Here is a 14,866-nt window from a genome sequence, read left to right on the forward strand (position 1 = left end):
TATAAGTGCATGTGCCATATAGTTGCGGAGGTTCCACTTTTTTGAGGCTAGAGTGCCGTATTGTTGCTAGTGCCCAAGATGTGCGATCTTGCCACACTTTCTGGAGCGTGGGTGCTATATAGGTGCGGTGGTTCAGTATACATGCCAGTGCTGGATAGGGAGGTGTTCTATATAAGTGCAGGTGCCATATAGTTGCGGAGTTCCACTTTTTTGAGGCTAGAGTGCCGTATTGTTGCTAGTGCCCAAGATGTGCGATCTTGCCACATTTTCTGGAGCGTGGGTGCTATATAGGTGCGGTGGTTCAGTATACATGCCAGTGCTGGATAGGGAAAGGTTCTATATAAAAGCAGGTGCCATATAGTTGCGGAGTTCCACTTTTTTGAGGCTAGAGTGCCGTATTGTTGCTAGTGCCCAAGATGTGCGATCTTGCCACATTTCCTGGAGCGTGGGTGCTATATAGGTGCGGTGGTTCAGTATACATGTCAGTGCTGGATAGTGAAGGGTTATATATAAGTGCAGGTGCCATATAAATGCGGAGTTCCACTTTTTTGAGGCTAGAGTGCCATATTGTTGCTAGTGCCCAAAATATGCGATCCTGCCACATTTCCTAGAGCGTGGGTGCTATTGTAGTATGTGCATATATTGAGTGTACACTGTACCCAATGGTTAACAATAAATGTATCAGCAACATGTTAGGTTGTTTTAGTATTATAACCCTACATTTGTATTTACCTTGCTGCTAGCTTATAATTATTAGTGTTAATCTACAATTGTATTTACTATTAACGTTGTACGAAATATCGTAAGTATCTGAATAAGTATCGATATGAATAATCATCCGATAGTTCTAGTTCTGCGAACTAGAACTATGCGAGAACTAGATCGGAATAGAACCAGAGATCGGAGCTGGGTTCAATGAGCACTTTTGCGGTATCGACAGGACAGAGTGGTTGGAAAATAATTAAGTAAAATAAAATCATAAAAAGTACGAAACATCCGTGGACTTTCTGCGCCAATAACTTCAGAAGTGGGATCGTAGCCCTTTAAAGAATCTGCCTACATAAGTATTTGTTTACTGGCATCCCCGACAACGAGTATTTTCCACATTTTATAAATGGCTGAGGAAACCATGGCAAACATTGACAAAGAAAAATTGTAGAGTGGTTGCTGGAGAAGGAGATCATTTTTCCAGCCAGCGCAACACTAAGGCAACTTCGCAAGCTTGCCATAAGTGGTGGAATGGACGAAGTTTCTGAAAGTCTGGTGAATAAATCGGATATTGAATCGGAGGAGAAAGTGTCTGAAAATGAGCAGATCGACGATATGAAAGAAGAAGAATTACTTGACGCCGCAATAAGGGTTGCTGAGAAAAAGAAGAAACTGGCTGCCTTAATGGTAATGGACAACCATGTGACCGATGACATCCGAATGGTCAAGCAACTGATTGCCCCTTTTTCTGCCAGTGAAAATGATGAAGCCTCTGAATGGGTCTTGAATTTTGAACGGATTTGCGGAGACGTGAACGAAAGCAGCAATTTTAAGCTTCGTTGTGTGCGCATGTTGATGAAGGCGGGAACAGAGGCGGACTTGTTCATGCGTGTCGACAAATCAAAGACTTACGACGAGTTCAAAGGAAACTTCCTAAAAACTTTTGGCCGTAGCAATTCAACTGCCGACGTGGTACTCCTGTTGAAGGAAACCTTTTTCAACCCGGAGAAAAACTCCGTAATGGGATATATTCTTCGCATGGAAGAAATTGCTATGCGTGCCGACATCGAAGAGAAATTGACAGTGCAGTTCATCATTGATGGTTTTCGTGATCGATCTTCCAGTATCGCCTTATTGTATTCAGCGTCGACCATCGGAAAACTTAAGGAGCTAGCTCGACAATACGAGGCTTTGAGGAAGAGTACCCAGACGAATTTTAGGCGCACTGGGATGACCGCTTCCGGAAATGACCGGAGCCAGGTGCGCTGCTATAATTGTTCAGCACATGGCCATTATGCTTCATCGTGTCCCGCACCTAAGCGGGAGAAGGGATCGTGTTTCCAGTGTGGATCCATGCAGCACCAGGTGAAGGATTGCCAACAGAAGCCTATGTCAGCCCAGCGATCCGTGGATACAGCCAGCAACCCGCCGATGGACGACAGAGAGGAGAACAATATTTTTGTTCCTATTGTTAATCAGGTAGGGGTATATTTTTACACTGATATAAAACGCAGGTATCAAATTAAATTTCTTTCTGGTATGTTGGACACCGGTAGCGCTATTAATTTGATGCAGCGCTCGGCGATACCTTATGAAAATTTTGATGGTGTACTAAGACCGACAGAGTATTTTGGAGTTAACGGTTCGAGAATAAGCATTTTTGGAAAAATAATTGTCAATTTAGTTTTTCATAACATTGAAAAAGAACTTATATTTTTCGTTGTACCAAACAACTATATTTCGTATAATATCCTTCTGGGGCGCAGTTTCCTTGAAAATTATGGAATAAAATTAATTTTTGAAAATGAAATTGAAAATAGAGTATTAGTGAACAGTGACTTAGATGAAAATAGAGTATTTGTGAACAGTGACTTAGATGAAAATAGAGTATTAGTGAACATTGAGAGTGACCAAATTGAAAATGTAGTATTGACAAATAGAGACAGTGAGATGATGTTATCAGATATCAATAATAATGGATTATTGAAGGATGAAAATTATGAGAATAAGATTAGTGTCCAATTGAATTGTAATAACATTGACCTTTTATTGAAAGATAACGAGCAAAAGCATATGGCAAGTGAATCATTAGAAAGAACCAACTTAGATATACCGTATATATATAGTATTGAAATAACAAAAGAAGAGGACAACTATAATATCGACCCAAAGCGAACTGATAAAGAACGTAGTAAATTCATGGAATTGATAAAACTTAACTATTCAGACTTAACTAACATTCCAGCAATTCAACATAACTACGAAATGAATCTCAAACTTAAATCAGAAGAACCTGTACGCACTGTTCCGAGAAGACTTTCATATCAGGAGAAGAAAGAAGTAGATACCCAAATAGATGAACTATTGAAAAAAGGCTTCATAAGAGAAAGTAAATCGCCTTACAGCTCTGCAATAGTATTAGTTAAGAAAAAATCAGGGGAAAAAAGAATGTGTGTAGATTACAAACAGCTTAATAAGATTTGCATTCGTGATGGATATCCATTGCCACTAATAGACGACTGCTTAGAGAGATTAGAAGGGAACACAATTTTTACACTTTTAGATTTGAAACACAGTTATCACCAAGTAAAAGTAGCAGAAAGTTCGGTGCAGTATACAGCATTTGTCATACCTAGCGGACAATATGAATACACAAGAATGCCTTTTGGGCTTATGAATGCACCAGCAGTATTTATGAGATTTATTAATTTCATTTTACAACCATTAATTCGCGAAGGTAATGTAGTAGTTTATATGGACGATATCGCTATAGGTTCCAAGTCGTTGAACGAACATCTTATAACAGTAGGTAGAGTTTTAAGAATTCTCGCAGAATATCGACTAGAAATTAAGGTTAGTAAATGTCAATTTGGTTATGAAAGTATTGAGTTCTTGGGATATACCCTTTCTGGTAGGGGAATAAGCCCAAACTGTGAACACACAGCAACCATTAAGCATCTGCCATTGCCAAAAGATCGCCATGAAATGCAAAAGGTTTTGGGATTATTCTCTTATTTTAGGCGTTTCATCCCTGCTTACTCAAGAATAGCAAAACCATTACAAGAACTTACAAAACCTGGAACTAAGTTTGAGCTTCAAGACAAATGCATACAAATTTTTGAATATCTTCGAGAAAAACTGATTTCGTCACCAGTATTAGCTCTGTATAATCCAAATCGAGAAACAGAATTGCATTGTGATGCAAGTAGTGAAGGTTTTGGTGGAATTTTGTTGCAGAAACAAGATGACAATAAGTTTCACCCAACAGCATATTTTTCACAGAGAGCGACAAAACTAGAGGCAAGATACGAAAGTTTCAAGCTGGAAACGTTAGCTGTGATCTATTCATTGAGGAAATTTCGAATTTATTTAGAAGGGATTCCGTTTAGAATTATAACAGATTGTAACTCAGTAGTTTTATGTTAAGGAAAGGGACGTCTTCATTCAAATATCGCCAGATGGGCCATAGAGCTAGCAAATTATAATTACACTTTAAAACATCGTAGTGGAATATATATGTCCCATGTGGACACCTTAAGTAGATATCCTTCAGCGCTTAATCAAGATTTTGAATATGAACCAATAGTGACAATTCATGAAAGTGATAACAAAGACCGAATAGTTTCCGTGATTGAGTGCGACGACATTAATCTTCAGCTTCAGATAACACAAAACAGGGACAACCATATAGGAAAATTAAAAGAACAATTGGAGCATGGACCTGTTAAGAAATTTTCATTGAGCGACGGAATTGTTTATAAAATAGGTGAGAACGACGTTGAGCTGTTTTATGTCCCAGCTGAAATGGAAACGCAAATAATCAGAAGAGTTCACGAAAACTTATGTCACTTAGGAACTGAGAAATGTATGAAAGAAATCTTAAGACATTATTGGTTCCCGAATATGAGATCTAAAATCGATTTGTTTATAGGAAATTGTTTAAATTGTATCATGTTTTCAGTCCCCACACATGCGAACAATCGAACACTTCACAATATTCCTAAGCGACCAATCCCATTCGACACCTTACAGGTAGACCATTTTGGACCACTTCCCGCTGTTATATCAAAGAAGAAGCATGTATTAGTTATCATTGACGCCTTTACGAAATTTGTAAAATTGTTTTCTGTAAATATGACAAGCACTAAAGAAGTCAACACATGTTTTTCAAAGTATTTTCAATTTTATAGTCGTCCACGTAGAATTATTAGCGATAGAGGAACGTGTTTTACATCATTAGAATTTAGTAAATTTTTGTTAGAAAATAATATAGAACACGTGAAAGTGGCAACTGCTTCACCCCAAGCGAATGGTCAGGTAGAACGGGTTAACAGAACTATGAAAGCTATGCTCGCCAAAATAACTGAGCCAATAAATCACGAAGATTGGAGCAAACTTTTAATAAAGGCTGAATATGCAATTAATAACTCAGTCCATTCGACCACGAAAGAATTGCCTTCAGTGTTGTTATTCGGAGTCCAACAGAGGGGTTGTAATATTGACGCGTTAACAGAATACTTAGATGATAAACAAGACCGAACTCAAAGCGATTTAGAATCAGTACGTAAGAAATTTTTGGATAAAATCGAGCATTGTCAGCAGAAGAGTGAAGAGTATTTTGAAAGGAATCACAAAAATCATATTGAGTTCTTGAAAGGCGATTTCGTTGTAATGAGAAACATTGACACCACAATAGGTACAAATAAAAAATTTGTTCCGAAGTACAGGGGTCCGTACATCATCAAGAAGGTATTGCCGAACGACAGATATGTGTTAAATGACATTGAAAACTGCCAAATAAGCCAAATCCCGTATGAGGGCATTATAGAGGCATGCCGATTAAGGAAATGGGCAGATTGGCGTAATCAGTGTGAAAGTGACTCCTACTTAAATAGTTAACAAAATATATATATACACATATAATTAAAATTACTCTTAATTACATATTTACGATCGAGGGCGATCTAATTGTCAGGATGGCCGAGCTGTTAGGTTGTTTTAGTATTATAACCCTACATTTGTATTTACCTTGCTGCTAGCTTATAATTATTAGTGTTAATCTACAATTGTATTTACTATTAACGTTGTACGAAATATCGTAAGTATCTGAATAAGTATCGATATGAATAATCATCCGATAGTTCTAGTTCTGCGAACTAGAACTATGCGAGAACTAGATCGGAATAGAACCAGAGATCGGAGCTGGGTTCAATGAGCACTTTTGCGGTATCGACAGGACAGAGTGGTTGGAAAATAATTAAGTAAAATAAAATCATAAAAAGTACGAAACATCCGTGGACTTTCTGCGCCAATAACTTCAGAAGTGGGATCGTAGCCCTTTAAAGAATCTGCCTACATAAGTATTTGTTTACTGGCATCCCCGACAACGAGTATTTTCCACATTTTATAAATGGCTGAGGAAACCATGGCAAACATTGACAAAGAAAAATTGTAGAGTGGTTGCTGGAGAAGGAGATCATTTTTCCAGCCAGCGCAACACTAAGGCAACTTCGCAAGCTTGCCATAAGTGGTGGAATGGACGAAGTTTCTGAAAGTCTGGTGAATAAATCGGATATTGAATCGGAGGAGAAAGTGTCTGAAAATGAGCAGATCGACGATATGAAAGAAGAAGAATTACTTGACGCCGCAATAAGGGTTGCTGAGAAAAAGAAGAAACTGGCTGCCTTAATGGTAATGGACAACCATGTGACCGATGACATCCGAATGGTCAAGCAACTGATTGCCCCTTTTTCTGCCAGTGAAAATGATGAAGCCTCTGAATGGGTCTTGAATTTTGAACGGATTTGCGGAGACGTGAACGAAAGCAGCAATTTTAAGCTTCGTTGTGTGCGCATGTTGATGAAGGCGGGAACAGAGGCGGACTTGTTCATGCGTGTCGACAAATCAAAGACTTACGACGAGTTCAAAGGAAACTTCCTAAAAACTTTTGGCCGTAGCAATTCAACTGCCGACGTGGTACTCCTGTTGAAGGAAACCTTTTTCAACCCGGAGAAAAACTCCGTAATGGGATATATTCTTCGCATGGAAGAAATTGCTATGCGTGCCGACATCGAAGAGAAATTGACAGTGCAGTTCATCATTGATGGTTTTCGTGATCGATCTTCCAGTATCGCCTTATTGTATTCAGCGTCGACCATCGGAAAACTTAAGGAGCTAGCTCGACAATACGAGGCTTTGAGGAAGAGTACCCAGACGAATTTTAGGCGCACTGGGATGACCGCTTCCGGAAATGACCGGAGCCAGGTGCGCTGCTATAATTGTTCAGCACATGGCCATTATGCTTCATCGTGTCCCGCACCTAAGCGGGAGAAGGGATCGTGTTTCCAGTGTGGATCCATGCAGCACCAGGTGAAGGATTGCCAACAGAAGCCTATGTCAGCCCAGCGATCCGTGGATACAGCCAGCAACCCGCCGATGGACGACAGAGAGGAGAACAATATTTTTGTTCCTATTGTTAATCAGGTAGGGGTATATTTTTACACTGATATAAAACGCAGGTATCAAATTAAATTTCTTTCTGGTATGTTGGACACCGGTAGCGCTATTAATTTGATGCAGCGCTCGGCGATACCTTATGAAAATTTTGATGGTGTACTAAGACCGACAGAGTATTTTGGAGTTAACGGTTCGAGAATAAGCATTTTTGGAAAAATAATTGTCAATTTAGTTTTTCATAACATTGAAAAAGAACTTATATTTTTCGTTGTACCAAACAACTATATTTCGTATAATATCCTTCTGGGGCGCAGTTTCCTTGAAAATTATGGAATAAAATTAATTTTTGAAAATGAAATTGAAAATAGAGTATTAGTGAACAGTGACTTAGATGAAAATAGAGTATTTGTGAACAGTGACTTAGATGAAAATAGAGTATTAGTGAACATTGAGAGTGACCAAATTGAAAATGTAGTATTGACAAATAGAGACAGTGAGATGATGTTATCAGATATCAATAATAATGGATTATTGAAGGATGAAAATTATGAGAATAAGATTAGTGTCCAATTGAATTGTAATAACATTGACCTTTTATTGAAAGATAACGAGCAAAAGCATATGGCAAGTGAATCATTAGAAAGAACCAACTTAGATATACCGTATATATATAGTATTGAAATAACAAAAGAAGAGGACAACTATAATATCGACCCAAAGCGAACTGATAAAGAACGTAGTAAATTCATGGAATTGATAAAACTTAACTATTCAGACTTAACTAACATTCCAGCAATTCAACATAACTACGAAATGAATCTCAAACTTAAATCAGAAGAACCTGTACGCACTGTTCCGAGAAGACTTTCATATCAGGAGAAGAAAGAAGTAGATACCCAAATAGATGAACTATTGAAAAAAGGCTTCATAAGAGAAAGTAAATCGCCTTACAGCTCTGCAATAGTATTAGTTAAGAAAAAATCAGGGGAAAAAAGAATGTGTGTAGATTACAAACAGCTTAATAAGATTTGCATTCGTGATGGATATCCATTGCCACTAATAGACGACTGCTTAGAGAGATTAGAAGGGAACACAATTTTTACACTTTTAGATTTGAAACACAGTTATCACCAAGTAAAAGTAGCAGAAAGTTCGGTGCAGTATACAGCATTTGTCATACCTAGCGGACAATATGAATACACAAGAATGCCTTTTGGGCTTATGAATGCACCAGCAGTATTTATGAGATTTATTAATTTCATTTTACAACCATTAATTCGCGAAGGTAATGTAGTAGTTTATATGGACGATATCGCTATAGGTTCCAAGTCGTTGAACGAACATCTTATAACAGTAGGTAGAGTTTTAAGAATTCTCGCAGAATATCGACTAGAAATTAAGGTTAGTAAATGTCAATTTGGTTATGAAAGTATTGAGTTCTTGGGATATACCCTTTCTGGTAGGGGAATAAGCCCAAACTGTGAACACACAGCAACCATTAAGCATCTGCCATTGCCAAAAGATCGCCATGAAATGCAAAAGGTTTTGGGATTATTCTCTTATTTTAGGCGTTTCATCCCTGCTTACTCAAGAATAGCAAAACCATTACAAGAACTTACAAAACCTGGAACTAAGTTTGAGCTTCAAGACAAATGCATACAAATTTTTGAATATCTTCGAGAAAAACTGATTTCGTCACCAGTATTAGCTCTGTATAATCCAAATCGAGAAACAGAATTGCATTGTGATGCAAGTAGTGAAGGTTTTGGTGGAATTTTGTTGCAGAAACAAGATGACAATAAGTTTCACCCAACAGCATATTTTTCACAGAGAGCGACAAAACTAGAGGCAAGATACGAAAGTTTCAAGCTGGAAACGTTAGCTGTGATCTATTCATTGAGGAAATTTCGAATTTATTTAGAAGGGATTCCGTTTAGAATTATAACAGATTGTAACTCAGTAGTTTTATGTTTAGGAAAGGGACGTCTTCATTCAAATATCGCCAGATGGGCCATAGAGCTAGCAAATTATAATTACACTTTAAAACATCGTAGTGGAATATATATGTCCCATGTGGACACCTTAAGTAGATATCCTTCAGCGCTTAATCAAGATTTTGAATATGAACCAATAGTGACAATTCATGAAAGTGATAACAAAGACCGAATAGTTTCCGTGATTGAGTGCGACGACATTAATCTTCAGCTTCAGATAACACAAAACAGGGACAACCATATAGGAAAATTAAAAGAACAATTGGAGCATGGACCTGTTAAGAAATTTTCATTGAGCGACGGAATTGTTTATAAAATAGGTGAGAACGACGTTGAGCTGTTTTATGTCCCAGCTGAAATGGAAACGCAAATAATCAGAAGAGTTCACGAAAACTTATGTCACTTAGGAACTGAGAAATGTATGAAAGAAATCTTAAGACATTATTGGTTCCCGAATATGAGATCTAAAATCGATTTGTTTATAGGAAATTGTTTAAATTGTATCATGTTTTCAGTCCCCACACATGCGAACAATCGAACACTTCACAATATTCCTAAGCGACCAATCCCATTCGACACCTTACAGGTAGACCATTTTGGACCACTTCCCGCTGTTATATCAAAGAAGAAGCATGTATTAGTTATCATTGACGCCTTTACGAAATTTGTAAAATTGTTTTCTGTAAATATGACAAGCACTAAAGAAGTCAACACATGTTTTTCAAAGTATTTTCAATTTTATAGTCGTCCACGTAGAATTATTAGCGATAGAGGAACGTGTTTTACATCATTAGAATTTAGTAAATTTTTGTTAGAAAATAATATAGAACACGTGAAAGTGGCAACTGCTTCACCCCAAGCGAATGGTCAGGTAGAACGGGTTAACAGAACTATGAAAGCTATGCTCGCCAAAATAACTGAGCCAATAAATCACGAAGATTGGAGCAAACTTTTAATAAAGGCTGAATATGCAATTAATAACTCAGTCCATTCGACCACGAAAGAATTGCCTTCAGTGTTGTTATTCGGAGTCCAACAGAGGGGTTGTAATATTGACGCGTTAACAGAATACTTAGATGATAAACAAGACCGAACTCAAAGCGATTTAGAATCAGTACGTAAGAAATTTTTGGATAAAATCGAGCATTGTCAGCAGAAGAGTGAAGAGTATTTTGAAAGGAATCACAAAAATCATATTGAGTTCTTGAAAGGCGATTTCGTTGTAATGAGAAACATTGACACCACAATAGGTACAAATAAAAAATTTGTTCCGAAGTACAGGGGTCCGTACATCATCAAGAAGGTATTGCCGAACGACAGATATGTGTTAAATGACATTGAAAACTGCCAAATAAGCCAAATCCCGTATGAGGGCATTATAGAGGCATGCCGATTAAGGAAATGGGCAGATTGGCGTAATCAGTGTGAAAGTGACTCCTACTTAAATAGTTAACAAAATATATATATACACATATAATTAAAATTACTCTTAATTACATATTTACGATCGAGGGCGATCTAATTGTCAGGATGGCCGAGCTGTTAGGTTGTTTTAGTATTATAACCCTACATTTGTATTTACCTTGCTGCTAGCTTATAATTATTAGTGTTAATCTACAATTGTATTTACTATTAACGTTGTACGAAATATCGTAAGTATCTGAATAAGTATCGATATGAATAATCATCCGATAGTTCTAGTTCTGCGAACTAGAACTATGCGAGAACTAGATCGGAATAGAACCAGAGATCGGAGCTGGGTTCAATGAGCACTTTTGCGGTATCGACAGGACAGAGTGGTTGGAAAATAATTAAGTAAAATAAAATCATAAAAAGTACGAAACATCCGTGGACTTTCTGCGCCAATAAACACATTGTTGCAGTACACAAACAAAACCACTCCAAGTGAGCGTGCAATATGTCGCCGTTTATGCGCTAAGCTAAGTCAGCATTCCCACGCTGACCACTTGAAGCATATATATATATACAAATATGTACATACGGCTCTTGCCCTCTCGATTATGCTGATAAGACAAATATGTATGAAGCCGCTCCGCTGTTGGCGTAACCGGCAGCGCAGCTATGCGGTCTGAGTTATAAGAATAAATTCAATAAAGACATTCTAAATATTGACATATTACACTATATAGGTACGGTGGTTCAGTATACATACCAGTGCTGGATAGGGAATTGTTATATATAAGTGCAGGAGCCATATAGTTGCGGAGATTTCAATTTTTTGAGGCTAGAGTGCCGTATTGTTGCTAGTGCCCAAGATGTGCGATCTTGCCACATTTTCTGGAGCGTGGGTGCTATATAGGTGCGGTGGTTCAGTATACATGCCAGTGCTGGATAGGGAGGTGTTCTATATAAGTGCATGGGTGCCATATAGTTGCGGAGGTTCCACTTTTTTGAGGCTAGAGTGCCGTATTGTTGCTAGTGCCCAAGATGTGCGATCTTGCCACATTTTCTGGAGCGTGGGTGCTATATAGGTGCGCTGGTTCAGTATACATGCCAGTGCTGGATAGGGAGGTGTTCTATATAAGTGCAGGTGCCATATAGTTGCGGAGTTCCACTTTTTTGAGGCTAGAGTGCCGTATTGTTGCTAGTGCCCAAGATGTGCGATCTTGCCACATTTCCTGGAGCGTGGGTGCTATATAGGTGCGGTGGTTCAGTATACATGTCAGTGCTGGATAGTGAAGGGTTATATATAAGTGCAGGTGCCATATAAATGCGGAGTTCCACTTTTTTGAGGCTAGAGTGCCATATTGTTGCTAGTGCCCAAGATGTGCGATCTTGCCACATTTCCTAGAGCGTGGGTGCTATATAGGTGCGGTGGTTCAGTACACATGCCAGTGCTGGATAGGGAAAGGTTCTATATAAAAGCAGGTGCCATATAGTTGCGGAGTTCCACTTTTTTGAGGCTAGAGTGCCGTATTGTTGCTAGTGCCCAAAATATGCGATCCTGCCACATTTCCTAGAGCGTGGGTGCTATTGTAGTATGTGCATATATTGAGTGTACACTGTACCCAATGGTTAACAATAAATGTATCAGCAACACATTGTTGCAGTACACAAACAAAACCACTCCAAGTGAGCGTGCAATATGATCGCCGTTTATGCGCTAAGCTAAGTCAGCATTCCCACGCTGACCACTTGAAGCATATATATATATACACATATGTACATACGGCTCTTGCCCTCTCGATTATGCTGATAAGACAAATATGTATGAAGCCGCTCCGCTGTTGGCGTAACCGGCAGCGCAGCTATGCGGTCTGAGTTATAAGAATAAATTCAATAAAGACATTCTAAAAACCGAAGTCAAACGGCACAGACGTGCCAGTGTTATAATTGTAATATTGACATATTACATGGCGACCGTGACAAGTGTCACGAACATGTAGAACATATGTTAAAATAAATCACAAAAAAAAACCGAAAAAAAAAGCGGAGAGCGAGAGAGAGAGCGGCGAGAGCGGACAACAACAGCAGGCACCACTGGAAGCAGCAGTAACATAAAAAAAAAAATTAACAACGAAATGGAGCGGAACTGAACGCAGTAAGTAGAGTGGTATGTGTGGCAAAAGAGGCGGCGTAGTAAAACGCCTGAGAGCCAGAAGGGCAACACTACTCAAACTGCTAAATAGCAACGATAATTTGCCGTGGAGCACATCTGTGAAATTACACACAGAGCTCGATCACATCAAATTGTTGCTAGCAGAAAAGAAAATGAAAGAGCCAATGCACACAACCACCTACACTGCAATACGAAATATCAGTAAAATATTAACCGTAACTCCACCACCCCAAACGACAGAAATAGCAAAGCCAAGGAAGACCTGCCCGAACGACTGCGAGGGACCTCTACACTCGCCGCATTGCGAGTACAGCCTGCACCGGTGCCCCAACAGAGAAGCAGTAGCAGCCTGTGCAGCCAGCACCGGCCTCGTCTAGCGCAACAAGCTAGACCCGGAGCAGTGAACCGACAGCGCTTCCTAGAGCGCCCACCGCCAAACAAAATTTTTTTTCTAAATGCCTGCGATGCATACAACTTAACTGTAAGATCTAAAATTGTAAAATTGAGCGGAATAACATCTGCCCAATTAGAGTGAGGCCTGTAAAGCCACACAAACACTAGGCAGGAAGAAATGTAAAAAAAAAACTGGAAAAAAAATATATATAAATTATAAATTAATTCCAACAATTAACAAAGAATCTATACAGTAGTATAAAAGAAAAAAAAAGGAAATTTGTTTTGTATATACATATGTCACGAACAAACAAAATAAGTAAATTTGAAGAAAATTTCGAAAATTTTTACACAATGGGCTTAATAGATGTAAAATCGGTAGATTCGACAGCGAATGTAATAAACAAAGTCGAAGTCAATAACACCGACCTAAAGCTAATAACAATACTTATTGCTATTATTTTCATTATAATCATAGGACATCTATTATATAAATTGTATAAACTACATAATAGATGCATAAAGAAACGCTATCAAAGCCGGGCAGATGACCTGGACAAAATTTAAAACAAATTTATAATGGTAACGAAAATTGGCCAAAAATAAAAGAAAAAGTCCAAAACGAATCATGAATAAAAATATATCATTATTTGATTGAAAACCTATAAATGTTTTTGCACATTTTAATAATTATTTTAAAATGAAATGGAATGGCAAAATATTAATGCCGCATTAGTTAAAATAAAAGAAAATTTTGATAAATCATACAAGTGCCTAGCACAAAATAGGAATATTTCAAACGAAACTATAAGTAGACACGCGACAATATTAGTTGCATGTTTTAACCAAGCTCGTTCCCTGATACACGACAATAAAGAAAAGTTAAATACTCAGCATTGGTCGTATGTATCAAGATTTTTGAATAGATTAAAAACAAATTTAAATAGCATCAAATCAAAATATTCACTAGACATAACTATACCTTCGATTTTGAATACTCCAGTATTAGTCGAGGAAGACACAAACACAGATTTAGAGGGCGAATACACATATAAAAGAAGAAGACCTAGGCGACCTTACGATACCAGCGGTAATCACACTAACCAATCTAGTTGATTCTGAATCAGAGTCTATTACTGAAGTAAAAACTCTAAAAATGGCCATGTCACAACTAGAATTTCTTAAGCTAGCCGCTTCACTCATACCTGAGTTTAGTGGAAGGTTGCGGAGGTTCCACTTTTTTGAGGCTAGAGTGCCATATTGTTGCTAGTGCCCAAAATGTGCGATCTTGCCACATTTCCTAGAGCGTGGGTGCTATATAGGTGCGGTGGTTCAGTACACATGCCAGTGCTGGATAGGGAAAGGTTCTATATAAAAGCAGGTGCCATATAGTTGCGGAGTTCCACTTTTTTGAGGCTAGAGTGCCGTATTGTTGCTAGTGCCCAAAATATGCGATCCTGCCACATTTCCTAGAGCGTGGGTGCTATATGGGTGCGGTGGTTCAGTATACATGCCAGTGCTGGATTGGGAAGAGTTCTATATAAGTGCAGGAGCCATATAGTTGCGGAGTGCCACTTTTTTGAGGCTAGAGTGCCGTATTGTTGCTAGTGCCCAAGATGTGCGATCTTGCCACATTTTCTGGAGCGTGGGTGCTATATAGGTGCGGTGGTTAAGGATACATGCCAGTGCTGGATAGGGAGGTGTTCTATATAAGTGCATGTGCCATATAGTTGCG

The 14,866-nt window shown here is 38.4% G+C and overlaps 2 protein-coding genes and 1 long non-coding RNA gene across 3 annotated transcripts; all 3 read left to right on the forward strand.

Moving 5' to 3' along the window:
* The first annotated feature begins 822 nt into the window (after nucleotides 1-822).
* On the forward strand, nucleotides 823-5,493 carry LOC117185561 (uncharacterized). Its single transcript, XM_033385693.1, has 2 exons — nucleotides 823-2,187; nucleotides 2,265-5,493. Exons 1-2 carry the CDS (start codon nucleotides 1,240-1,242, stop codon nucleotides 2,271-2,273), a joined length of 957 nt encoding a protein of 318 aa, XP_033241584.1. The 5' UTR covers nucleotides 823-1,239; the 3' UTR covers nucleotides 2,274-5,493.
* A 576-nt stretch (nucleotides 5,494-6,069) lies between these two features.
* LOC117185562 (uncharacterized) lies at nucleotides 6,070-9,840 on the forward strand. The gene is made up of 2 exons (XM_033385694.1): nucleotides 6,070-7,191; nucleotides 7,269-9,840. Exons 1-2 carry the CDS (start codon nucleotides 6,244-6,246, stop codon nucleotides 7,275-7,277), a joined length of 957 nt encoding a protein of 318 aa, XP_033241585.1. The 5' UTR covers nucleotides 6,070-6,243; the 3' UTR covers nucleotides 7,278-9,840.
* A 2,552-nt stretch (nucleotides 9,841-12,392) lies between these two features.
* LOC117185566 (uncharacterized) lies at nucleotides 12,393-13,323 on the forward strand. The gene is made up of 2 exons (XR_004471075.1): nucleotides 12,393-12,720; nucleotides 12,979-13,323. It is a non-coding gene; the product is annotated as an uncharacterized lncRNA (long non-coding RNA).
* The last annotated feature ends 1,543 nt before the right edge of the window (nucleotides 13,324-14,866 follow it).

This window comes from Drosophila pseudoobscura, unplaced genomic scaffold, assembly GCF_009870125.1.
Source record: "Drosophila pseudoobscura strain MV-25-SWS-2005 unplaced genomic scaffold, UCI_Dpse_MV25 Unplacedtig00000861, whole genome shotgun sequence".
Classification (NCBI taxonomy): Eukaryota; Metazoa; Arthropoda; class Insecta; order Diptera; family Drosophilidae; genus Drosophila; species Drosophila pseudoobscura.

Bases quoted from the DNA above. Each gene is read 5' to 3' on its own strand.
- LOC117185561 (XM_033385693.1), top strand. From the start codon at position 1,240: ATGGACGAAGTTTCTGAAAGTCTGGTGAATAAATCGGATATTGAATCG.
- LOC117185562 (XM_033385694.1), top strand. From the start codon at position 6,244: ATGGACGAAGTTTCTGAAAGTCTGGTGAATAAATCGGATATTGAATCG.